Source organism: Pelophylax lessonae (genome assembly GCF_965119305.1).
Source record: "Pelophylax lessonae genome assembly, chromosome: 10".
In the NCBI taxonomy this organism is placed as follows: Eukaryota; Metazoa; Chordata; class Amphibia; order Anura; family Ranidae; genus Pelophylax; species Pelophylax lessonae.
In genome coordinates, this window is record NC_138777.1 from 36649638 (window position 1) to 36677264 (window position 27627).

General features: G+C 44.7%; 1 protein-coding gene across 1 annotated transcript in view; it reads left to right on the forward strand.

The window, feature by feature from the left end:
• Positions 1 to 19255: 19255 nt before the first annotated feature.
• LOC309565924 (uncharacterized protein) overlaps positions 19256 to 27627 on the forward strand; it is a 33160-nt gene continuing 24788 nt past the window's right edge. Inside the window, exons 1-2 of the mRNA XM_082270954.1 lie at positions 19256 to 19375; positions 22344 to 22482. Of these exons, the coding sequence (XP_082127080.1) occupies positions 19303 to 19375; positions 22344 to 22482 (212 nt within the window). The 5' untranslated portion in view covers positions 19256 to 19302. The remainder of the gene's footprint in view (positions 19376 to 22343; positions 22483 to 27627) is intronic.

The following is a 27627-nucleotide window of genomic DNA, read 5'->3' on the forward strand; positions in this document are numbered from 1 at the left end:
TGCGTGCTTATTCTGGGTCAGAAATTACTGAAATTGGAGCACTTGCAACATTTTAAGGAGGTCAGTAATGGCAGAACAGACCTCAGACAACCTGAAGCTAGAGTCTTCTTTCTTCTGTACTGCAGAGTGGATAGTTCCTTCTTATGGTGCCTACATCTCTGTCTGGGTGGACATTGGCATTTTCCATTGGGTGTCCAGAGGCAGGGTCCTCACAGGTTCCAGAAGACACCAGTGACAAGGGCCAATGGAAAGACTGGCCAGTAGCAGGCTTAGACTGTAGCGGCAGATCACTGGTCTCCACTCCCAGAAGTGGCATTAGGAATGGATATGGGATGGCATACTCGTATGTAATTGAAGGTTTTTGTTTTAATACAAGTGAAACTAAAGTCTACAAGGCTTACCTCCCCACCTGATGCCATGTCCGCAAGCTTCCTTGATGGCTGTTCCATCTTCATCCAGTCGTCCGAGTCAGTGCAACCTCAGTAAGACTTTGGGCATTGTAACCAAACCTTGCACTGTGGGAACAGCCTTGGTGCAACGTCTTGGCTGCATGTCCAGGGCTGTGTTCCACCCCAATGGAACCTAGTCCCTGAAGACCCCTTTGTGGGTTTGCCCACCGTAACAGGCAAATTGTGGACTTTATATACATTCCAGCATTGTGGACAAGTAAGACAGGGTTACTGTATAAATGGATTTGTTTGGAATGTATTCACTTCAGTGTCAACTTTTCAAACTTGGTGCTGAAATTGAACCACTCAGAGCACAGTCTCAGGTGCATGACCAGGTGTTATATCGCACCACTATATTTCTGCTAAGCAGGGAATGAAAACTGCTAGATCCCCAGTAAAAGTAGCACACAGTACACACCCAAACCCTTGTTAGGCACAAATTGAACTCTCTGATCGCCCTAGATGTTAACCCCTTCCTGCATAGTGTCATTAGTACAGTGACAGTGCATATTATTAGTAATGTCACTGGCAATTAATTTCAGATGGGTTTTTTATGGGATAAACCAACACAAAGTAGCACATAATTGTGAAGTGGAAGGAAAATTATAAATGGTTTTCAATTTTTTTTTACATGTGAAACGTGTGGCATGCATTTGCATTCACCCCCTTGAGTCAATACTTAATATAATATAAAAATAGCTCAATCTCTGTCAGATTGGAAGGAGAGTGTCTGTGAACATCAATTTTCAAGTCTTGCCACAGATTCTCAATTGGATTTAGGTCTGAACTTTGACTGGACCATTCTAACACATGAAAATGCTTTGATCTAAACCAGGTTTTCCCAATTAATTTTCCTCTTGGAACCCTTTGACATGGTATAGCAAAACTGTGGAACCCCAACAAAAAATATGTGCCGTAGAGTAGCGCAGAGCAAACCTTTCAATGCGCAGAATGTAATGTTCTCTTTTTTGCTGGCAAATTCTTTGTCTGGTTTAATTGTTGACAATTGTATTCGCATGTCTGCAGTTACGATACTTTGTTTTTGTTGAGAATCAAGTTTCACATGAGTATGTGCTGGCGAATGGCAACAGAACTGTGATTGCCTGCTTGGACAATTCTGGGTATTCTTTGCGTAAATCACCCCAAAAAGCAATAAGAGAAACTTCTTTAAATTTTTGGCTTAATTGACTGTCAGAAGTTATATCGATCAGATTTTCAAAATCTACATCAAAAAAATTGTCTGGCTTGTCTTCTATGAATGGATTTCGAACCCAGTCATTCTTGTTTTCATTTAGGAATGGAAACTACTGATTAATAGATGTGATTAAATGGGGAAGATGAACACTATAAAAGCTCGGTGTTGAGGCATCTTGCCGATGCAGCGAAAGCATGTATCAGCCTCTGCTGGAAGAGCCCCTCTCCCCCGACGGTTGCCCTTTGGTTGCAGAGAGTCAAGTGGATAAACGATTTGGAGGACATGGTGCTCACTGCACAGGGTAGGAAGGAACAGTACTCCAAGACTTGGTCCGTCTGGAATGTATTCATATTCTCTGCTGAGGGGATGGCACTTCAGGGACTGCCCTCGGGGCAGGAGCCGTGATTGACAGCGGGGTCACCCGCGCAGGAGGACACTGATGACACCTGACTGGCCTTCCCTACTTACCCGCCCCACGCTTTGTCTCCCTGTCTCCCGGCATAATGCCGGAGCTTCCCCCACTGCTTTCTTTCCCCCCCCCCCCCCCCCTTGTCCCCTACTCACCCCCTCTCCCTTCTTCCTTTTACCCTGCATGTTTGCATTTATCCCTCTATTCTATCTCTCCTGATGTTTGATGGAAACACCTTTGGATGTCTGAGATCCCGTGTGCGTGAGACATGTTGCATCTCCCTAGCACATCTCGAGACGATTGCAGTGATTGTCTTGAGCTTAGTTGATTATACTCCGGTCTATATACCGGTCTGGAAAAAACGGGAATGTTTACCTCATATGGATATTTTACGGGTATATTGTCTTCCCCTATAGATTTTATCTCTGATGTCATGCACTTTCTGGGATTGCTGTTTACCGATACCGTTAATTGTATCCTGCAGTATTTTTTTTTTTTTTTTTTTTTGTTTTTTTGCTACTTGTTTTCTTCTTTTGTATGACTTATATAAATAAAGAATTTGGAAAAAATAAATGGGGAAGATGGTCTACAATTTCATTGCGAATTTCATCTTCAAGTTAAATTTCTGATTCTTCAAGAAAATCCTTAAGTGTTGGCAAAGAGTTTAAATTATTTTGCTCAACAGATGAGGTCCAAAACTGCAGCTTAAGCCCCGTACACACGTACTGATCGTCGGCTGAACGATCGGCCGTCTTTTGTCCAGGGCTGTCGTGTCTGTTGAAAACTGCAAAAGACTGCACATGAATTTTGTCAGCCAACAACAGCCGACTGCAGAAGTGATGTCATGTGATGGTTAACTTTCCTTGTCTTTTTTCTTTTCTGAGCATGCCCAGTCTTGCTAATCTGCTGTCTGTTGGCCGAAATCTGTACTGACTGGCGAACAATCGGCCAACAAAAATTTTAATGCCTGCACGACAGATTCTGTTCGGCCGAAAATGCGCTGTCGGAAGCATCATACTAACAAGCCTAAAATCGGTCGTCTGCCAAATATTTACGGCTGACAATCGGTAGGTGTGTACGGGGCTTTACGAGACGGTGACATTTTTTTTATCTCTTGCATTAAAAATATTAGTGTTTTTTTCGTTGAAGTGATAAACATACGTCATTTAATTTTGTGAATATGTCTGAAAGATATGCTAATTTGGATAACCACACAGTGTTTGTTAATCGATCAGATAATCCAACCTTATGATCCTGGAAATATGCAAACAACTCTTGAAGCAATTCAAACATTCTAACAAGGACTTTACCTTGTGATAGCCAACCGACTTCTGAATGCAAAAGCAGAGTAGAGTGGTGACTACCCATATCTTCACATATCATTTTAAATAGTCGTGACTGTAATGGTCGACTTTTTATAAAATTAATATTCTGGACTGATTCGTCTAGCATAGTTTTAAGTGAGATTGAAATATTTTTAGTTACCAGTGCATGTCTGTGAAGAACACAGTGAGAACTGGTGCTGTTTTTTGCTAAATTTTTTATTTATGTCACAGCACCTGCCACTTCCCCAACCATTGCTGTGGCTCCATCATTGCACACATCTACACATTTGTCCCAATTTATACGGTGTGTGTCCATGAACTTCTGGATACAGTTAAATATGTTCTCACCAGTGGTATGAGTTTTCAAAGTTTCACACAGAAGCAAGTCTTCTTCAATCTGTTTGTCAAAATTATATCTAACAAAAACCAAGAAAACTGAAAGTCCTGCAACATCTGTGGACTTGTCTAATTGCAGTGAGTGCCTATCACATTGATGCAGTTGAGAAATTAGTTCAGTATGGATGTCATCAGCAATATCATGAATACGGCGCAAAACCGTGTTGGAAAGTAGCACAGCTTCCATTTTTCTCTTACGTCCTCCGACAGTCGCCGCCTCTTCATATTCGTCACATATGGGGTATTAGACTTTGCTCCGAAGGAGTAGCTAGGCAACAGAATATGTTAACAATAAAGCTTTAACATATCCCACCCTCAAGGGGTGGTCCCCTCAGTCAATACCCTCCTACTTCCTGCAACCATATCTCAGTTTTAATGTCTAGCTTGTCAGGAGTGGCTGGCTCTCTCTGTGCTGGGACTTTTTGTCCCAGACTCTTTCTTCTTTTTGATATTTTGTTTGAGTTTTCTCTCTACCTTTACTTAGCTGTTATTTTTGTCAGCATTAGTTAGTTCTTCGGACGAAGAGGATCATGCGGACTGGGTCTCGGGCTGATCCCCCTGGTCGCAGGTCGTGGGTCAGTGGCTTCCCAGTCTGCCATCGAGCGTTCAGCCAGGTAACGCTCCTGGCACAGTGAACGACCCATCCCTGTTCGGTGCAGGGATGATTGGTGAGGTGGCTACCTCACCGGACGCTGTGCGGTTTCTGAACCGCCATTGTGTGCGTCTTGAATTGCGACTCTCCCTGCCTCATGTGCAGCGGCTTGTTCGCCTGTGCGGGTTCCCCACGCCATGTGAGGTAAGTGTATCTATGTGGGGACCTGTCTGTCTGGGGGGGGTCTCAGTCTGGGACTGTGTAACCTGCCTTTAATCACACTGCTTGTCTCCCTATTTCTCGGCTGCATGCTGTGGGCTGCAAGGGGGGGGGGGGGGAGCTGTATGACACTGAGTATGTCAGGCTGGGCAGTGTGAGGAGCTGTGTGCTGTGGGGCATGTTTTTAATGGCATGTTGGGGCATATACAGCGATCGCTGCGGCGATCTAACATGTATCCATATAATGGGATAATATTGTGTGTGATTTTATGCACTGTGGAGCGGCGATTTCGGCGCCAAACGACGCCATTTTACCGGCGCCCGCTCCGGCCGCATGGTTTACATGCACGGCGGCCATTTTCTTGTAGCCTCCATAGGCTTACATAGAGCGCCCTGGCAGCATCACTTCCTCTCTCCTGGAAGCACCGATCGAGGCAGCAGCAGCAGCGGAGTCTCCTCAGGTTTTATCCTTCTATTCCTGTGTTCCATTGCCTGTATTCAGTCTGTATATTCCCTGTGGGGGTCTCATTGTGCCTGAGTGTGGTGCGGTGGGCTGCGCTTGCCGCGCTTGCTGTAAGGGGGCAGTTAACCCTTGGTTGTCTGGCATACAGGGGCAATGGATTCTCAGGAGGGCAAGTTTCCCACAGTATTGGTGGAAAGCCAGGGGACCGCTGTTTCCCCCCCAGGGGGGGATTTAGCCACTATTGTGGCTGGCCTTGCTGCTCAGGTGCAAATGCTGGTGGCTGCTCAATCTACTAAACGGCCCAGAGTTGCTCTGTCCTCTGATTCTGAGGGTGAAGGTGATGGGGCTGTTCTGGCGGGGACCCCCCTATCGGGGTCCCGCTCCTCTCTTGATCTAGTGGGGTCTGAGGTAGAGGCTGAAGTTGAGGGGGTTGATAATTCTCCCCCTGGCTCGCCTGAAGAGCTTGCAATCATGGATGAGTTGATTGCTTCCATTAAGCAGACGCTACGTTTGCAGGACGAGGTGTGTCCCCCAGCTGCCTTGGCGGCTTATGGGACGCAGAGAAAACGCAGGACGCCGCAGGTTTTTCCCTGCAATGCTGATTTTCAGCGCGCTGTTAAGGACCAATGGCGCGATTTGCGCAAGCCTTTTGCGGTACCAAGTAAATTTAAGCTGCGTTATCCTTTCTCGCCTGCCACTGATGAACGGTGGTGTGTGCCTCCGCCAGTGGATCATGCTATTGCGGTTTTGAACAAAGCCACTGCGATCCCTGCAGAGGGATCCCCTGTTTTCCGTGATGCCACGGATAGGAGACTGGAGTCTCTTGCCCGTCATACTTATTCTGTTACGGGTTCTATGCTTAAGGCTCTGTTTGCTTCTCTCATGGCGGCCCAGGCGATCGCAAGTTGGACGCAGATGCTTAGGCGCGTCCTAGTGGCCGATTCGGCCTCGGCGGCGACCCTGGATATGGTGGATCAGATCCACCAGGGTGTCATGTATCTGTGTGATGCGGACCTGGACCTGATTCCGTTGGCCGCGCGTGTGCACAGCGTGGCGGTGTTGTCTCGCCGCCTGGTTTGGTTGAAATGTTGGTCGGTGGACCAATCTTCACGTAAAACCTTAGCCAATCTGCCTTATGATGGGTCTCGCCTTTTTGGGGAGTCCCTGGATGTGTTGATTAAGGGGATTACCGGGGGTAAGAGCACTCTCTTGCCCCATTTCCCCAAGGCTAAGGGGGCTTCTGGGAAGAAGCATGCTCATTTTCGGCCCCCTCAGGGGTCCTTTCGTGCCTTTCGGCCGCACTACAAGGGCAAACCGTTCAAGGGCCAAGGCTCTCAGAAGAAGCCCTGGTCTGGGAAACAGAAGTCCGGTCAATCCGGACCTGCGGCCCATAACAGTTCGGCCTGAAGGGGCGCCCTCACCCAGTTTTGGGGTGGGGGGACGCTTGCTCGGTTTTCTTCAGCCCTGGTTGGCCCGTGTGAGGGACAGATGGGTTCTGGAAATCGTTCGATCTGGTTACAAGATCGAGTTTCTCTCTCGGCCGGAGAGCAGATTTTTTCCCTCAAATCTTCAACTGTCTCCAGAGCGCCTGCGGGATCTGCACCTGGCGGTGCGGGACCTGAGGGCTCAGGGAGTGGTGGTTCCGGTGCCTCATCGGGACAGATTTCGGGGGTTTTATTCCAATCTGTTCACCGTGCCCAGGAAGGAGGGCAAGGTTCGTCCGATTCTGGACTTGAAAGCTCTGAACCGCTCTGTGCGAGTTCGCAAGTTCCGCATGGAATCCCTGCGCTCGGTGGTGGCTGCCCTGGTTCCGGGGGAATTCATGGACTCCATCGATTTGAAGGATGCGTACCTTCACATCCCCATATTCGAGGGTCATCAGAAGTACCTTCGATTTGCCATTGCGGAGGATCACTACCAGTTTGTGGCGTTGCCCTTTGGGCTCGCCTCGGCTCCGCGGGTCTTCACCAAGGTGCTTGCACCGGTTCTGGCATTATTGAGAGCCCAGGGCATTTCTGTCCTGGGGTATCTGGACGACATTCTGGTTCGGTCTGCGACCAGACAGGGTCTGGAGAAGGACCTGTCTGTCACAATGCAAACTCTGCAGGAGTTCGGTTGGACGATAAATGTTCCAAAGTCGACACTGAGTCCGTCGGTTCGTCTCCCCTATCTGGGAATGATACTGGACTCGGTGCAGGCGAAGGTCTTCCTGCCGGAAGACAAACTCAGGACTCTTCAGGAGGAAGTCAGGTCCCTCAGGGACGTTCCACACTCGTCTCTGCGGACGGGTATGAGATGTCTGGGATTGATGGTCTCGGCCTTCGAGGCGATTCCTTTCGCGCAGTTTCACACGCGGGGTCTCCAAGCGGAGATCCTGTCCAGGTGGGACGGGCGACCTCAATCTCTGGATCTTCAGATCTCGTTGAGTCATCGCACCAGGGAAAACCTTCTGTGGTGGCTCCAGTCCCCGTTGGTGTCCGGGGGCAAGTCGTTTCGTCCGATCTCGTGGACGATAATCACCACGGATGCCAGCCTGTCGGGCTGGGGTGGTGTTCTGGGCGTTCTGTCCGCCCAGGGGGCCTGGTCGGAGGGGGAGTCTTCCCTTCCGATCAACATTCTGGAATTGCGTGCGATAAGGCTCTGTCTTCATCGCTGGACGGACCGGCTGCAGGGCTGCCCGGTTCGGGTGCAGACGGACAATGCCACGGCGGTGGCCTACATCAACCACCAAGGGGGCACCAGGAGTGCCCGAGCGGCTCGAGAACTGGCCGACATTCTGTCTTGGGCCGAGACTCATGTCCCGGCGATAACGGCGGTTCACATTCCGGGAGTGGAGAACTGGCAGGCGGACTATCTGAGTCGCCAGACCCTGGATCAGGGGGAATGGTCTCTCCACCCGGCTGTCTTCCAGATGTTGTGCGCGAAGTGGGGTCTTCCAGATGTGGACCTGTTCGCGTCTCGCCTCAACTACAAGGTGAAGAGGTTCGTGGCAAGGACGCGCGACCCTCGGGCAGACGCGTCGGACGCGTTAGTGGCCCCGTGGCATCAGTACAGGCTGATGTACGCGTTTCCACCGATTCAGTTGCTGTCCAGGTTCCTTCGCAGGTTGCACTCGGAACGCAGCACGGTGATTCTTGTGGCACCGGACTGGCCTCGCCGGTCCTGGTACGCAGACCTCGTAAATCTGGCGGTCGACGCTCCTTGGCGTCTGCCTCTTCGAGACGATCTACTGTCTCAAGGACCGATTTACCATCCTGCTTTACAGTCGCTGGCTTTGACGGCCTGGCTGTTGAGACCGAGGTCCTGAAGGAGAAGGGTCTCTCTCCAGAGGTCGTTCATACTTTGATCAACGCGAGGAAGTCTTCCTCGGGGAAGGTTTATTACCGTACTTGGAAGGCCTATTTTGCCTGGTGTGAGTCCAGGGGGTTTTCACCCCGCACGTACTCGGTTTCCCGTGTGCTGTCTTTCCTTCAGACGGGTGTCGATTAGCGTTTGGCGCTGGCTACGATTAAGGGTCAGGTGTCGGCGCTGGCCGTTCTGTTTCAACGTCCCGTGGCTTCCAACTCCTTGGTTGGCACTTTTATTCAGGGTGTGCGGCATCTGGTTCCTCCTAGGAGGGATCCTTTGCCCCCTTGGGACTTGAATCTAGTTCTATCTGTGTTACAACGTGCTCCTTTTGAACAGATCAGGGAGATCTCGTTGTCTATGTTGTCCAAAAAGGTCGCCTTTTTGGTGGCGATCACTTCGGCTCGCAGAGTGTCGGAACTGGCGGCTTTGTCCTGCAAGTCTCCGTACCTGGTTGTTCATTTGGATAAGGTGGTCTTGCGACCTAATCCTTCTTTTCTACCGAAACGAGTTTCGGAATTCCATCTTAACGAGGATATTGTTTTGCCTTCGTTGTGCACGAAGCCTAAACATCCGAAGGAGGTGAGATTGCACTCTCTGGATGTTGTTCGGGCGATAAGGGTTTACCTTAAATCGACTGAGTCTTTTCGTAAGACTGACTCCTTGTTTGTTCTTCCAGAGGGTCCTCGGAAGGGCATGGCGGCTTCCGCCTCTACCATTGCCAAATGGATCAGGCAGACCATTGAACAGGCCTATGCCTTGCAGGGGAAGGTTCCCCTTGTGCCTGTGAAGGCGCACTCTACTAGATCACTGAGTACGTCTTGGGCCTGCCGTCATGGGGCTTCTGTAGCCCAGGTGTGTAAGGCGGCGACTTGGTCGACCGTACACACTTTCACAAAATTCTACAAAGTAGATGTTCAGGCATCGGCGGATGCTTCCTTTGGCCGCAAGGTTCTTAGTGCGGCTGTTCCATAGGGTCCCTTGTTGGGGACTCCTGGCTGTTGGGATAGTTTTTTGTATCCCCTGGTTTTTTTGTCTTTTCCTGGGTTGTTGCTCCTGTTGAGCACTTATTTTTGCTGTTGCCCAGCTGGTTTCCTTCCTTTGGTAAGGTTCCTTTCTTTGATGTGGAGACTGCGTTGCCTTTCGGCGCGGATGCGTTTCCCACCCCTCATGTTTGCACTGCTTTGGGACGTCCCCATATGTGACGAATATGAAGAGGCGGCGACTGTCGGAGGACGTAAGAGAAAACGGAATTTTTGTAAAATCTTACCTGTAAAATTCCTTTCTCTGAGTCCTCCGACAGTCGCCGCCCCCGCCCCTCTTTTGGGGTTTGAATGTATACTCTACTGCTATTCCACTAAAACTGAGATATGGTTGCAGGAAGTAGGAGGGTATTGACTGAGGGGACCACCCCTTGAGGGTGGGATATGTTAAAGCTTTATTGTTAACATATTCTGTTGCCTAGCTACTCCTTCGGAGCAAAGTCTAATACCCCATATGTGACGAATATGAAGAGGCGGCGACTGTCGGAGGACTCAGAGAAAGGAATTTTACAGGTAAGATTTTACAAAAATTCCGTTTTTTTTTTTACTCAACTTCTCACTTAAATACATGACACTATTTCTTTTGCACATGGTTTAATTAGTAAGAAGGTTTGTGGCTCGGTCATGGGATCCTCTGGCGGATGCCACAGATGCGTTGGTGGCCCCGTGGGGTCAGTATCGTCTGATTTACGCCTTCCCTCCTCTCCAGCTTCTGCCAAGACTTATAGGCAGGATTGAGGCAGAAGAGATTCTGGACATCTTAGTGGCTTCGGACTGGCCTCGCCAGGCTTGATACGCCAATTGGGTGCGGCTGGTCGCCAACGTTCCTTGGATGCTTCCTCTCAGGGAGGATCTGCTGTCCCAAGGGCCAATCTTCCATCCTGCTTTACAGTCACTGGCTCTGACGGCTTGGCTGTTGAACGCCAGGTGCTGATGGAGAGAAGTGTGCCTGAGTCGGTGATTCCAATGCTGTTAAAAGCTAGGAAATCTACTTCTAGGAAGATCTACCATTATACGTGGAAGTCGTACATTGCGTGGTGTGAGTCTCTTGGGGTTCATCCTCGCTTTTTCTCGTGACTAGGATCTTGACCTTCCTTCAACGGGTGTTGAGCAGAAACTGGCCTTGAGTACTATCAAGGGTCAGGTGTCGGCCTTAGCGGTCTTCTTTCAATGGGCTTTGGCCACATACTCCCTGCTGCGTACCTTTCTTCAGAGAATTAGGCACTTGGCCCCTCAATTTAGTGCTCTGTCCTCCAGAAGCCTCATTTTGAGAATCTTCAGGAGATTCCCCTGCTTACGATGTCCCAGAAGGTGGCCTCCTTGGTGGCAAACACCTCTGCAGCAGGGTGTCGGAATTGGCGACGTTATCCTGTCATTCACCTTACTTGGTGGTTCACAGGGATAAGGTGGTTCTTCGTCCCTGTCTGTCGTTCCTATCAAAGGTTGTCTCTGATTTTTCAGTTGAATGAAGACATTGTGTTACCTTCCCTGTGTTCCAGGCCAAAACATCTGAAGGAAATTGCTTTGGAGTCCTTGGATGTGGTCCGGGCGATTAGTGCGTACCTGTCGGCTACGGAGTCTTTTAGGAAATCAGACTCGCTATTTGTGCTTATGGAAAGGGTTGTCCGCTTCCTCTGCGACCATTTCCAGATGGATTAGACAAACCGTGATTCAGGCCTATTCCATCAAGGGTCAGGTTCCTCCTTTTCCTGTCAAGGCGCACTCTACTCGGGGCGCTCAGTTCCTCCTGGGCCTTCCGTCATCAGGTGTCAGTAACTCAGGTTTGCAAGGCGGCCACCTGGTCATCGGTGCACACTTTCACAAAGTTCTATAAAGTGGATGTGTTGGCATCTGCGGATGCTTTCTTTGGCGGCAAGGTTTTGCAGGCTGCTGTTTATAGGACCTGGTCCTCTTTGAGGGTGTATTGATTTTTCAGGTGAGCTCCAGTTTTGGTTGAGCTCCTGTTAATCTGGTTGGCTATAGTTAGCCTTTGGAATTTCTTTTTCGCTGTTCCCACCCCTCATGTTTAACACTGCTTTGCAATGGTTAAGAAGATCAGGAGCTGTGTCCGTCAATGAACTAAAGAGAAAATGGGATTTTTGACTTATCATAAAATTAATTTCTCTGATGTTCATTGACGGACACAGCACCCACCCCTCTGTGGAGTTGTAATTCTTATGACACTGCTTGTAACAAAACTGAGTAGCTATAGCAGAGAGAGGGAGTATACCCCCTGGGACTGCCCATAGGTGTAGTCAGACTTTTTTTCTGCCTAGTGTCCTACTCCGATAGGGGGCAGTATAACCCAATGGTTAAGAAGATCAGGAGCTGTGTCTGTCAATGAACATAAGAGAAATGGATTTTACGGTAAGTAAAAAATCCCTTTATCTTGGAGTACATAGAGGACACAGGACACCCTCCCTTCTTTTCCTTGTGTTTTCTCTGCATTGCTTGCTACAAAAAATGAGGACTCATGGAGTAGGGAAGAGTTTTAGGAAAGGCACTCCAGGGAACGTTTACTGAAAAGCCTGCCAGCATCCAATCATCTGAACGTACGAGCCTATAATTCATTGTATATGAATGTTGCCTGTGTCTTGTACTGTACTCCCAAGATATGGAATTTACAGCTTACACAATTTTATTTCTAACCACTTGCTGATCAGCGATGTACCCGTACATCACTGGACTTCAAGTGGTTATACCAGGATGATGCCTGCAGCTGGTACCGTTTTTTTAAAGCCGGTGGGAAGCTCTCTTGTAAAAACAATCCTAGAGGCTAACTAGCCGCTGGAATGCATTTACAAGCAGCGAAAGGGGACTCCCCCATCACTCCTGCTGCCCTCCGTGGCTTTCTCTGGCTCTCCTGTCCCACCGGCTATGGTAACCTGCAAGTGATGACCTGCATCACTTCAGGTTTACCCAGATGTCAATGGAGCAATTTTCAGGACTTAAAAACATGCAAAAACACCGATCTTGGTGTGTACAAATGCTTTTAAGGGCAGAGGAGGGATTTGGGATCTTTTAGACCCCAGATCTCTCCCTAAAGAGTAGCTGTCACATGCCTATTGCCGTCGCAAGGATGTTTACATTCCCTGTGACAGCAAAAAAAGTGCTAAAAGTTAAAGCAACAGTGTAAAAAATAAAATGAATGGTTTTGTAATGGAAAGTCCCCCTCTGCAAAGGCAAACGCATGCATGCAAAAAGTAATCATCCCACACATGTGAGGTATCACAGTGAGCGTCAGATCATGGGCAGTAATTCTAGGACCAGACAACCTTTTAAAGTGTCACCTATGGAAAGTAAAATTTAAGTCTGTCGTCGTTACACGGTCATGCACAATTTTAAAATGTGACATGTTTGGTATCTATGTACTTGACATAACATCATCTTTTATAGAAAACAAGGAGTGAGAATAATAGACCAAAGGACCAGATATCTCAATCACCCTGCGCTATTAATGGAGAAAGTAATATTATTGCTAAAACCATATATATTGCAAAATGGTATATTAGTAGATAGCTGCTGCCTTAATGAAACCAAAATGATATATAAAGATATGAATACCCTCAAAGTCAGCCTAGACACAAAAAGTAACCACATAAGCAGCGCTTAAAGATTATACATAAAATATCACTGTATGTATAAATGAATGGGTGAGAAGGATGTACTATATATATATATATATATATATATATATATATATATATATATATACACACAACAGTCCATCAAACAGCTCCAGAGGGATGACCCATCACCACGGCGTGAAGAAATGACTGGGAAAACAAAAACTTCCACCACACCACGTGACCCCCTAGGCAGTCAACACTCACCACAGGCTTGAGATCAATATGCCTTCAAAAGAAATCGTAGGCTCAGGATCGCTCCACTGAATGCTACACATCGGCAGATGTTCATGAATCTCACACTCGAGGAATACCCAATGTTAACTGCAGTACTCCAAACAGCTTCACATGTGTGTATAAAGGAAAAATGCTCATAGGGCAGTAATCCAATACTAACAATTTATTGATAAAATATGCCCATCCCCATCACATTACACTCACATGTCAATATAAAAACCAGGCATATAAACGAATGGAGATGACCGGATGATATGCGGCCAAGATCTCACCGATGCTGTTCCGTCCCCGGCAGTGAATCCTAGAATCGGACCAGAACTGCTGCACCCGGAGACGCTCGGACACCTTCGTTCACCAGGCTCCGCTCTGATCTCCCTCGGAACGGTTTGGATAACCTCGTAGCTGCCGTCCACGTTCTGGAGTTCCCGTCTCGCTGACAGCACGTAATCATTGGGGTGATAGCGTGCTCTGACGCGTTTCGTCATTGGCTGAGTTCAACTGAGGGCGTGAGCATGCAAATCACCCCTGCTATTTATCTCCCTCCTCGCCAATCACTTAACCCTTAAGGGCGATCAGTCACCAGAGCATGACCGCTCAACCCGGGCAAGCATAAAGGTTCATGGGAGTTCATCAATAGGCAGATCACATTGGAATATACCCCATTCACAATACGATCAATGCAAAACTCCCTCAAGCAGACACCAACTGTTACCAAAGGAAAGAATTGCAGACATACACCCCAACATGGTAGTATAAATCATGCTGTGAAGCAGAGATCTCATAGTGGTCACACACCATCCGTCATCTCCTCTCGTTTTTACATAAACATAAAATTCTCCACAACCATAAAATATAACACAGAATACATCATATATTCATTTGAGCTCGTAATATGCAGTGTGAGTAATACTCCACACACCCACAAAATAGGCATAAAACAACAATCAATCGTTTCTAATAAGTGCAGCTCTCAATATACCAATATACATTAAAAGTGCATAAAATACCTAAAATTACCTAAAACTAAATAGGCATAATTAAATTCATTGAATAAAATCCACAATAAAAATGTAGCCTATTAGAAAGAGCCTACATCAACGGAATTTAAAACTAAATCCGTATTATATTCCATCTGATAAATTAAATCAGATAGAATAACTAGGAAGCCGGACAGACCTCACACAGATAAAAAAAAATCACTATTATCATTACATAGCAGCAAAAACACAGGAATCAAAAGTCCCAGGAAAAGATATCACAGTTACAGGAAAAAACTAACAGGAAATAAATTAATTAATAGTTGCTGATGAAGCAATTAACGTCTAATTCCACATTAAGGCCTTTAGGATACATACAATCGGTAAGGTATATCCAATAGGTTTCCCTCTTGGAGAGTTCCCTTACCATATTAGAACCTCACCATGTGGCATCGATTTTGTCTATACCCCAAAACTTCAGCCCAGACGGATCCCTGTTATGTTTCCGTCTGAAATGGAGAGAAACGCTATGGTCCTTAAACCCTTTTTTGATATTAGTAATATGTTCTGATACTCTCTTTGAGAGCGTCCTCTTAGTTCGACCAATATACAACATCCCGCATGGGCATTCTAAACCGTATACCACATGTGTGGACTGACATGTAATCAATTTCTTGATTTCAAACGTCCTACCATTCCCACTGGAAGTGAAGGATGTTTTGCCTCTTTGTTTATCAGTGACCTGCCTGCAAGACACACACCTCCGGCATGAGAAGAAACCACTTCTATCCCAAAACATGTTGGGTTTCTTAGGCGGATCAAGGACCTTTTTTACAACACGATCACCAAAGGATGGACATTTTCTATAGATAAACTAAGGTCTAGCTGGTATTACCCCTCCTAAAACCTTATCCATCGTCAAAACTCTCCAATGTTTACAAAAAATTTCCTCTACCTCCTTATATTGTTCATGGTAGTCTGTTATAAAACCCCATTCATGATTCGTATTCCTAGAAGTAGTCTGCTTTTGTAAACACATAGTTTGTGATAACAAACTAGTTTCTTGTATGGTCTTTTCCAACCTCAGATCATCATAACCCTTCTCAAGGAAACGATCTTTGATAATTTTTGACTGGCTTTGGAAATCTGAATCATTGGTGCAGTTCCTTCGTATCCTCAGGAACTGCCCCTTTGGGATATTCCTGAGCCATAGGGGATGATGGCCACTGTACATTGGGAGGTAGCCATTTCTGTCAGTGGGCTTTAAATAGGCCTTAGTCGTCAACTGCCCTTGCTGGATCATAACCTCTACATCTAAGTAGTGTACACTTTCTTTACACCAGCAGTACTCCAATTTGATATTGTTAGAGGTAGTATTTAGATGATCTGCAAAGGATTTAAGGGATACCTCAGATCCAACCCATATAAAGAACAGATCATCTATATACCGACGGAGGGACAGACCCTCTGATCTTCCCTGTACCCACATGAACGCTTGGAACCAAGATCCCCAGTGGAACCACGCCAATCAATGGCAAAGGCCACAAATAGACCATCATCAAGAGGATGTCGAGCGGGGAAACGACTCCAAAAAAAGAAGGAGGGAGGTCGATTAGAAGGGATCTATAATCTGGCGGGTGTGTCCCTGAATAATAAAGAGACTAACATTCTCAATGCTGGCCTTAAATGTGCGGCAAAAAAGCCAGTTAACAAATTTAATGTGTATATGGACATACACAAGTATATTCGGAAAATAAATCTGAAAAGATATTTTCTGAATATGAATAATGGGAGAAATCGTAATCCGCATATCAAATCCCCAGAGGTAGTTGGAAAAGAAAGTGGATTGAGAAATAAATCTTTACTTAATCCTCCCCAACCCTCTAACCAGTTTTATATACTGAACATATTTGTGAATGATAATAGCTGTTTTGTAGATTTAGAATGCTTTCATGCTTACCTGCTGCGGTTTGTCTGCGGCGCAGTGTACCTGTGTTTTCTCATAGGCTTCTGTTATGTTCTGTGTTTTCAGTTCCTTTTTATTTTGTAAGTGCATAAAAGATGCAGCATGCAGGACTTTTGGTGCACTTTCAGAAAACACACAGACAATGTGGGTTATAATAGAAGTCTAAGGAAAACTGCGGGTACACTGCGCTGTAGCCAAACCGCAGTGTGAAAGTGCCCTAAGTCCTTTTTTTTTTTAAATTGATATGTCTTTTAATATGAGACAAGATATCTTATATAAGAAAAGTAGTATCTGTGCAGCATTCATATTCTTAGATGATAGCCAGAGGCAGGTTTAATGCTAATACCCAAACAGGTCCTTCCACATTCCCTATAGTGAGCGTTGTGTCCTCATTGCTTCTGGTATAGCAGACTTAGGAGGAATTCTGGGCTGTGCCTGTGGGCAGGAGCTCTGTATGAGCTTCAAATTGGGGTGTGTAGGTTCTGGCTGAGAAGGAATGTGACTAGTCAGACTCTTCTTGTAACATTTTAAACCACTCTCTATGTCAGCTGGAGTGCTGGTGGTTTAATAAGTACACAGGTCACCCAGGAAAAAGACAATACGTCACGCTGACTTATTCATACTAGTAATCAAAAATAAATGTAATTTTTCCCTCGTAGTGATGTCACGTGTATATTTTACTGCTTTTTCACATGGGTAATGGAGAATAGTTATGTCATTCATGTAAAATATAACATTTGCAGTAATAATGTCATTTATATAAAATGTATCATTTAAATTGGAAGGGAAGAGATTTCCCGATTATGAAAAATAACATAATTTGGAGGGTAGTGACTTCTGTAAAGATTTAACACATAACTTGAGTGTAGTAATGTAAAATATATATAAAAAAAAAAAAAAATTTTAATGTAGTGATGTTACTACTGTAAACTTTAACATCAGGAGAGCAACAAGGGCACCCCTAAAAAATATAACATATTTGAAGCATATTGATGTCACCCCCTATATAACATTTTTGCAGGGTATTGCTGTAACCACTCCACTATATAATAAATTCAACGGCATTGATGTCACCCTTATATAGGATAACATACTTGCAAGCTAATGATGTCATCCCTATTTGACATATCTGGAGGATAGTGTTGCCGTAGCTATAGAATATAAATTTGACGTGTATTGATGTCACCTGTATAAAATATGACATGTTTGGAAGCCATTAATGTCCCCCTCTATATAAAATAACATCCTGGAGGGTATTGATGTCACTCCAATATAGTTAAACATATTGGAGGGTATTGATGTCCCCCTATATGCCATCTTGGATGGTATTGATGCCCCCCTATGTAATATAACATCTTGGAGGGTATTGATGTCACCCCTATATAACATAACATATTGGAGGGTATTGATGTTACCCCTATATAACATAACATATTGGAGGGTATCAATGTTCCCCTATATAATGTAGCATACTGGAGGGTATTGATGTCACCCCTATATAATAAACATATTGGAGGGTATTGATGTCCCCCTATATAATATAACATCTTGGAGGGTATTGATGCCACCCCTATATAATTTAACATCTTGGAGGGTATTGATGCCACCCCTATATAATTTAACATCTTGGAGGGTGTTGATGCCCCCTATAGAACATAACATATTGGAGGGTATTGATGTCCCCCTATATAATATAACATCTTGGAGGGTATTGATGACACCCCTGTATAATATAACATATTGGAGGGTATCAATGTCCCCCTATATAATAAAGCATATTGGAGATTATTGATGTCACCCCTTTATAATAAACATATTGGAGGGTATTGATGTCCTCCTATATAATTTATCATCTTGGAGGGTATTGATGTCCCCCTATATAATATAACATCTTAGACATCTATATAGAAGGATCTCATGGGCTCTATGATCATTGCAGGGAAAAGAACGGTCAGCTGTGTTTACAACAGCTGACCGTTCTTCTCTCTCAGCGGGAGGGAGCGATCGCAGGTGTCAGGCGGCAATCGGAGCCGCCTGCCCACTGCATCGGCTACCCCGCTGATGAGTGGGGGTGGGAGCGCGCTTGGCCCCTACCCCTGTGTACGCGAGCGACGTACACCTACGGTGATTTGTCTGGGAGCGGTTGCCTGTCGCCGTATAACAGTTATATGGTGGGCGGTGGGCCGGCAACCAGTTAAGGAGGCAAAACATTCTGGTCCAGAAGTGGTTAAAAGTCAGCAGCTTCAAAAAGTGTATCTGCTGACTTTTAATAAACAGACACTCACCTGTCCCACGGTCCAGCGATGCGGCCGGCAGAATCCTCGATTCTCTCCCTGTGGCTCCGGCATCACAAGTGTGGGCACCGACATCACAAGTGTGGCCACCCGGCTGAGACAGCTTGCGGCTTCACAGCCGGGTGCGCACTGCGCATGCACGAGTCGTGCTGTGCTTCCTTATTGGCCGGGCAATCTTCTGCCACCTGTGACGTGTCCCAGAAGATTGCAGGGAGGGAGGGGGAGAGGAGAACTTCCGCTCAAGCCGCCTAGGCAGCCCAAGTGGAAGTGGGAGCGGGTACCTGTCAAAATTAGGTACCCGCTCCCCCCCCAAAAAAAATGAATGACATGCCAAATGTGGCATTTCAGGGGGTCAGGTGCACTTAAAGCGGAAGTTCCACTTCTGGGTGGAACTCTGCTTCAACTGTATAGTATATTTTGTATTACATCTAAAAAGTATTTTGTACATTTTTTATTCCATCTAGGTATATTGTTTATTTTTATATTGATATGTAAATTGCCGTTGTCAGGAAGATATGGATTCCTAGGAAATTCAAAGGTACTAATTCTACTGTCTGTGCCAAAAGAAACTGGTGACTTTAGTAGGATTGGAGGGGAGGTGACGCACAGAGGTGCAGCTGCATACCTGCGTCATGTTCACTCTTTCACACCTAACCACAGGTGAGTGTCACATACTGCCCATCCTCCACCCCTCCCACTATAGACACAGGTAGGGCTCCCTCGCTTGTCTTATCACACACCTAAGCTTTGGAGAGACGCTGACAATATGCTTCAGCAATCTTTGTGCCTCTCTCTTCTTCTTGCTGTGATTGGGATATGTTCTGCAGATGACATCCCAGGTAACAAAAACTTTATTCTCCTAGTTTTCTGAGGATCTCTTCTATGTATATTGACTTTAGTATATCTTAATCCAGGGAAATCTATATTCAGGCAGCTTGTTTATCAAACTCGGACTGGGGCATTAGGTTAAAAAAAACTTTCTCAACCTTTTTAACGTGGAGAAACCTTTGAAATAACATTCCAGTGTCAGGGATCCCCTGCTAATAATGACTATATTTATAGATCACCATAGCAAGATGTTGTCACTGTTGCGAATTGGCCTTCCATTTGTGGTCAATAGAAACATTTCTCTTTGACAGCTGAAAAGATCATTGTTGTCAATGGTGGATTATCTGAGAGGTGAGAATTGGTCATGGCTCAAGGAACCCCTTGCAGCCTCTGGAGGAACCCTATGGAACCCCGGTTGAGAATGGCTGGAGAAGACCCTGACTTAACGTTTCCTCTTTAGTTTGCCGGCAAGGTCGTATGTAGAGGCCTTTCATTACTTATGAGTGCTTATTGTTATTACAGTTGTATAGAGTGAGTTTATACCCAAGTCAGTTTATTTTTGCTGTCCATGTCCCATGGAGGGGATTTCTCTTCCCTCTGTCTTGCAGACACAACAGGCACTGAGAGCAATGCTCTGCAATGGGAGTGAATCCCCAATTAGAGTGTTTATCAGGACAGGAATTCCAAGGGTTCCCATCACCTCCTGTCCTGGGGATAAAAGTTGTAATTCTTTACTTTACTGTCAATTACTTTTTTTTTGTCAGTGACTGAGGGTTCATACACATGGACGGCCAGCGGGTGAGAAAAATATTCACTTTACTATCATATATCTGTCAGATCAGCTCCGGTTGATGGTTTGAACCTGGGTCTCTGGCATGGAAGTGCACAGACCTAGCCATTCAGCCTTTGGAAGGACTTGGTTTTGGTTGCAGTTTTTTTGTATTGTACTGTGCAACTCTCCTTATGGACACTTTACCTCCCCACCCAACCAGCTGTAGAAGATCTGCAATTATCTCAGGCTTTAAATACCGGACACTTCCTGTGCTCTGGGCCGTTGGTTGGGTTAGTTCCTCTGTGTTATATGCTGGATATTCAAGGAAGCGCTTGCTGTATTCAGTGAAGTAAATGTCTGAACCACTGGCAACAAAAGTGAGTACACCCCTAAGTCAAAATGTCCATATTGGTCCCAATTAGTCATTTTCCCTCCCTGGTGTTATGCCCTGGTCTTATGTGACTCGTTACTGTTACAAGGTTTCAGGTGTGTTAAATTTGGTGTTATCACTCTTAATCTCTCATACTGGTCACTGGAAGTTCAACATGGCACCTCACTGCAAAGAAATCTCTGAGGATCCGAAAAAGAGAATTGTTACTCTACATAAAGATGGCCTAGACTATAAGAAGATTGCCAAGACCCTGAAACTGAGCTGCAGCACGGTGGCCAAGACCATACAGCGGTTTAACGGGACAGGTTCCACTCAGAACAGGAGTGCTGCCAGCATTGCTGCAGAGGTTGAAGAGGTGGGGGGTTAACCTGTCAGTGCTCAGACCATACACCACACACTGCATCAAATTGGTCTGCATGGCTGTCGTCCCAGAAGGAAGCCTCTTCTAAAGATGATGCACAAAAAAGCCCGCAAACAGTTTGCTGAAAACAAGCAGACTAAGGACATGGATTACTGGAACCATGCCCTGTGGTCTGATGAGACCAAGATAAACTTATTTGGTTCAGATGATGTCAAGCATGTGTGGCAGCAACCAGGTGAGGAGTACAAAGACAAGTGTGTCTTGCCTACAGTCAAGCATGAGTGCTGCCGACACTGGGGAGCTACAGTTCATGCAGCGAAACCATGAATGTCAACATGTACTGAGACATACTGAAGCAGAGCATGATCCCCTCTCTTCTGAGACTGGGCCACAGGGCAGTATTCCAACATAACGACCCCAAACACACCTCCAAGATGACTACTGCCTTGCTAAAGAAGCTGAGGGTAAAGGTGATAGACTGGTCAAGCATGTCTCCAGACCTAAACCTATTGAGCATCTGTGGGGAATCCTCAAATAGAAGGTGGAGGAGCGCAACGTCTCTAACATCCACCAGCTCCATGATGTCGTCATGGAGGAGTGGAAGAGGACTCCAGTGGCAACCTGTGAAGCTAAGGTGAACTCCATGCCCAAGAGGGTTAAGGCAGTTCTGGAAAATAATGGCGGCCACACAAAATATTGACACTTGTGGCCCAATTTGGACATTTTCACTTAGGGGGTGTACTCACTTTTGTTGCCAGTGGTTTAGACATTAATGGCTGCGTGTTGAGTTATTTTGAGGGGACAGCAAATTTACCCTGTTATACAAGCTGTACACTCACTACTTTACATTGTAGCAAAATGTCATTTCTTCAGTGTCGTCACTTGAAAAGATATATTAAAATATTTACAAAATGAGGGGTGTACACACTTTTGTGAGATACTGTATATCCTGCTGGTTGGTGGACATCAATATGTGCAAAATCTCACCCCTGAAATAAATATTTAATAATATTACGGACATTACTTTTTGAAATTTTTGTCCCTATATATTACTTATTGGGTTATTCACACCAAAATATTATGGACATTACTTTTCAAAAACTTTGGCCAATATATATTACTTATCGGGTTCTTCAACGCCATCATCATTCTATTACTCAGGCTTTTGAAAGCATATTATGGATTTGTTTCTGTGGGAATATATGCATGGGAGACTGCCCAACCTCAATTGAAGTTTTCTTTTTATCTGGAGTAATTCTAAATGTAGAATCTTAGAGGTTTTCCAAGTACTTGTCTGGTACCTGCTATTTACAAAGCAATTTCCGACTATACGAAATACACTGTAATGCTGTAAAATGTAGGCGAGCACGGGTGAGTGGGTCCTGATGGCTTTTTAATGGTGGTTGGTGGCTGAGACCTGATAGGGGGCTTTATGCTTTCTTATCTCTGTTTCAGTTATTTCTGGAGTGTTCATGCCGAACAACATCACTGTTGACTATGACGGGGCCAAAGCCGCCTGTGCCATGCACTACAGCCGATTGGCGACTCTGGAAGAAATTACTACGGCCTTCAAAAAGGGATATGAGTACTGCAAGTAAGTATGAAAAAATAAACCATGGTACCCTTTACAGATCATAAAATATACCCGTCATTAGACGTGCGGTTCGTTTCATTCCGAATTGAAGCTCGGACAAATTTTTAATTATTTGGAAATTCTGATGTATCTACATTTCCGAATTACAATAGTAACTAATTTAAACAAATCCGAAATAATGAATCAACATTTTAGGCAAAATTTGAATAGTTTTTTTAACTGAATTTGAATACTTTTTGTATCAAATTCAAATAGTTTTCAAATTAAATTTTAATTTCCGAAGAGAATAAAATAGAATAGAAAATAAAGGAATAGAATAGAAAAGAATATAATAAACTATATTAGAAAATAAAAGAATAGAATATAACAGAGTAAAACAGAACAGAATACATAATAACATAATAGAACAGGAAAAAAAAGGGACAGAATAGAAAATAAAAAAATAGAGTAAAACAGAACAAAATAGAATAGAACATAAAACAACAGAATAAAATAAAATAGATAGGGAAAAAAAGGATTAGAAAAAAAATGTAATATAACCATCTTCTGAAATTCAAATTTAGTTTTGAATCGAATAGAATAGGAAATAAAATAATAGGATTAACAATAGAAAAGAATAGAATAAAATAGAATATAACAATATAACCATTTTACGAAACTCGAATTTCAAATAGAATAAATTTGAATTAGAATAGAATAGAAAAGAACAGAATAGAAAATTAAAAAATAGAGTAAAACAGAACAAAATAGAATAGAAAATAAAACAACAGAATAAAATTAAATAGATACGGAAAAAAGGATTAGAAAAAAATTTAATATAACCATCTTCTGAAATTCAAATTTAGTTTTGAATCGAATAGAAAAGAATAGATTAGGAAATAAAATAATAGAGTTAACAATAGAAAAAAATAGAATAAAATAGAATATAACAATATAACCATTTTACGAAACTCAAATTTCAAATAGAATAAATTTGAATTAGAATAGAATAGAAAATAATAAAATAGAATATAAAAAACAATAGAATGGAATAGAAAAAATATAACCATCTTTCAAAATTCTAATAGAATAAATTTAATTTAGAATGTAATTCTATTCAAATGCAATTTGAATGGAATTTGATTCAAATTTGAAAAATCTGAATCGATTTGAATTCGAATGAACACAACTAATTCTGAAAATGAATTAAACAAATTTATGTAAATAACGAATCGAAACAAAAGGAATTTTTTTTCTTTCTGAACATGTCTACCTGTCACTTGTAAAAATATGAAGGCTACCACTGATGACTTCCTTCTCTAAATGCCAGCTGTCATTCTGATCCTCTGGCTTTAATGTTTTCTGAGCTGCTAACACAGGAAGCAGAAGAGCTGGAGCTTCTGAGTAGTGGTGTTCCCTCCTATCTGTATAGCACTGCAGAAATTGGCTGAAAAGAATGACAGATATTTTGGCAGGTCGAAGTGGTCACATCAAAGTATTTAAACAATGTAGTTTGACGGCAGTTCTGCTTTAAGATCTCTTAGAGGCCCATTTATACCAGGTAACAGACATTGCTGTCCACTCTTCCCTATACTCCTCAGCGGGGGCTTTTTTTTCTCAAAAGAATAGGTGCAGGAACCCCCCCCTTCTGACGCACCCTTCATCTCTGCCCCCTACCCACCTCTGAGCACCATCCCTTGGTTCCAGCCCCTACCCACCTCCCAGTACTGCCACTCTTAGAGAATGCAGAACCAAGTATCATTTTATGCTACTAAGTACTTTGTATGGAATTCGATAGACCCCACCTCAGCAACAATAGATCCCCGCACACCAATAGAATCCCGCCCACAACAATAGTCCTCTCCCAGCAACAATAGATCCCCCGCAGTAAGAATGCAGCTTATCTGCAGGGTTTTACTGACCCCCAACTGCTAGTGCAAAGTAGCCCTTAACCACTTAAGCCCCGGAGGATTTGGCTGCTCAAAGACCAGGCCCTATTTTGCGATTCGGCACTGCGTGACTTTAACAGACAATTGTGCAGTCGTGCGACGATGTACCCAAATGAAATTGACGTCCTTTTATTCCCACAAACAGAGCTTTCTCAATTTCTCAACAATTTTGAAAAAATAACAATATTTTTCACATTTTTTATATGAAATTCTCAAAAAAAATTAAAAATCAAAATTTTTTAACATTTTAGGCCAATTTGTTTTTTGCTACGTATTTTTGGTAAAAAAAAATTGCAATAAGCGTTTTTGGATTGGTTTGCGCAAAAGTTATTGCGTTTACTAACTACGGCAAAGATTTAGGTCATTTTTATTGTTTTTTTTTTAAACTAGTAATGGCAGCGATCTGCAATTTTTTTTGCAGGACTGCGACATTGCGGCGGACAGATCGGACCCCTGACTGACATTTTTGACACTTTTGGGAGTACCAGTGACATTACTACAGTAATCAGTGCTATATATATGCACTGTTACTGTAAAAATGACACTGGCAGGGAAGGGGTTAACATTATTGGTGATCAGCGGGTTAAATGTATCCCTAGGGGCGTGATTCTAACTGTGGGGGGGTGTGACTTGTGATGTAACCACAGAGACATACGATCCTACATAGCAGGATCACATAGTCTCTGCACTTACATTAGGGAGAATGACAGGCAGCTTTGTTTACATCAGCCGCTTGCCTTTCTCCCTCTCCTGCGGGAGATCGCGAGTGACCGGCTGACATCGGAGCCGCCGGTCACTCGCGCAGGGATCACTGTGAACGAGCAGGGCGGGAGCGCGCCTCCGGCGGTGCGCGCCTGCCCCCTACAGGCTCCTGGGCGAGCGACGTAGTTCTACGTTGGTTTATCAGGAGCGGCTGACCGCCGCAGTAAATAGTCGTCAAGTGGTTAATCCTCTAAAAACCAGACTATCATTCCACAACAGCGTGCATTGCCTGAGTTGCATGGGTCGCGTTCAATGGGGAAGAGTGCTTGCGAATGCGACAAGGGTATAATGATATAATTCCTGCCCTGATGCTTTGCTTCGCTCAACTGCGCAGTTTTTTCACCCCCCCCCCCCCCAAACACTAGTTGAAAAGGGTAATTAAACATCAATTTCCTATTCTGTCTCTACCCTCGCTCTCTAACAAATGCTAAATGTTTACCCTTGTGTTGCTTTTACCATTTGTGTTGCATTTTGTGTTGCACTTCCTGGTTTCTGGTCTAGGCTGGACCCCACTACCTCCTGGGATTGTCACAGCTACACACATATTACTAGGCCGCAACTTTGTGGCGCATACAGCCGTGGCCAAAAGTTTTGAGAATTACACAAATATTAATTTTCACAAAGTCTGCTGCCTCAGTTTTTATGATGGCAATTTGCATATACTCCAAAATGTTATGAAGAGTGATCACATGAATTGCAATTAATTGCAAAGTCCCACTGTGCCATGAAAATTAACATTTCCACTGCATTTTATGATGAAGGCTTCAGGGCGCCCAAGAAAGTCCAGTAAGCCCCAGGCCTGTGTCCTACAGTTGATTCAGCGGCGGGATCGGGGCACCACCAGTGCAGAGCTTGCTCAGGAATGGCAGCAGGTAGGTGTGAGTCGCATCTGCACGCACAGTGAGGAGAAGACTTTTGGAGGATGGCCTGGTGTCAAGAAGAGCAGCAAAGAGGCCACTTCTCTCCAGGAAAAAAACAAAAGGTTCAGGGATTGGACTGCTGAGGACTGGGGTAAAGTCATTTTCTCTGATGTATCCCCTTTCCGATTATTTGGGGCATCCAGAAAAAACCTTGTCCGGAGAAGAAAAGGTGAACGCTATCATCAGTCCTGTGTCATGCCAACAGTAAAGTATCCTAATCATGTGTGGGGCTGCTTCTCAGCCAAGGGAGTGGGCTCACTCACAATTTTGCCTAAAAACACCGCCATGAATAAAGAATGGTACAAAAACATCCTCCGAGAACAACTTCTTCCAACCATCCAAGAACAGTTTGGTGAGGAACAATGCCTTTTCCAGCATGATGGAGCACCTTGCCATACGGCAAAAGTGATAACTAATGGCGCTTTTCCACTGCATGGAACCTGAACGGTTCGGCTCGCTTTTGTGCTTTTCCACTGCTGGTACCGCATGGTATGGTGTAGGAACGGTTCGGTACGGTGGCGCTTTTCCACTGCATGGAACCAAATGGTACGGCTCTCAAAAACAGTACCACCTCGATTGTGGTTCCAAGAGGTACCATAACCACCATATTGTTACATAGTTACATAGTTACATAGTTGGTGAGGTTGAATAAAGACAAAAGTCCATCCAGTTCAACCTGTGTAGGTGTGTGTGGCTGTAATCATCTTGCATACCCCTGAATGTTCTGATCCTTGAGATGTACGTCTAAGAGTCTTTTAAAAGCCACCATACTACCCGCAGAAACCACCTCATGTGGTAGAGAATTCCACAATCTTGTAGCCCTAACAGTAAAGAACCCCCCACGTTGCCTGAGGTTAAAACGCTTCTCCTCTAATCGCATTGTATGCCCCCGAGTTCTCATGCAATCCCTTCGACTGAACAGCTTTTTTTCTAAGCCTAGATCCCCATTTAGATATTTAAAAATTGCTATCATGTCCCCCCTCAGGCGTCTCTTCTCCAGGGAGAATAAATCGAGCGATTGCAGACGCTCCTCATAATCAAGGTCCTCCAATCCCCTAATTAGTTTAGTTGCCCTTCTCTGGACTCTCTCCAGCTCCAACACATCCCTTCTGAGGACTGGCGACCAGAACTGGACCGAATACTCCAGATGAGGTCGGATATTGTGGTACCATATCCCACAATACTTTGCATGCAGTCACTACTAGCCACTGATTGGTCAGAGAATCCCACCCACCCCGTTGTTATCCCACCCACTTAACTTTAGTACTACTTTAGTGGAAAAAGCAAACCGTACCGCACCGAACCGTTCCAACACCGTACCATGCGGTACCAGCAGTGGAAAGCAAACCGGGCCAAGCAGGGCCGAGTAGAGCCGAGTCGGTACTTGCAGTGGAAAAGTGCCATTAGTGGCTTGGGGAACAAAACAGAGAAATGTTGGAGCCATGGTTAGGAACCTCCCCAGACTTTAATCCCATGGAGAACTTGTAGTCAATCCTCAAGAGGCAGGTGAACAAAAAAAAAAAAAATTCTGACAA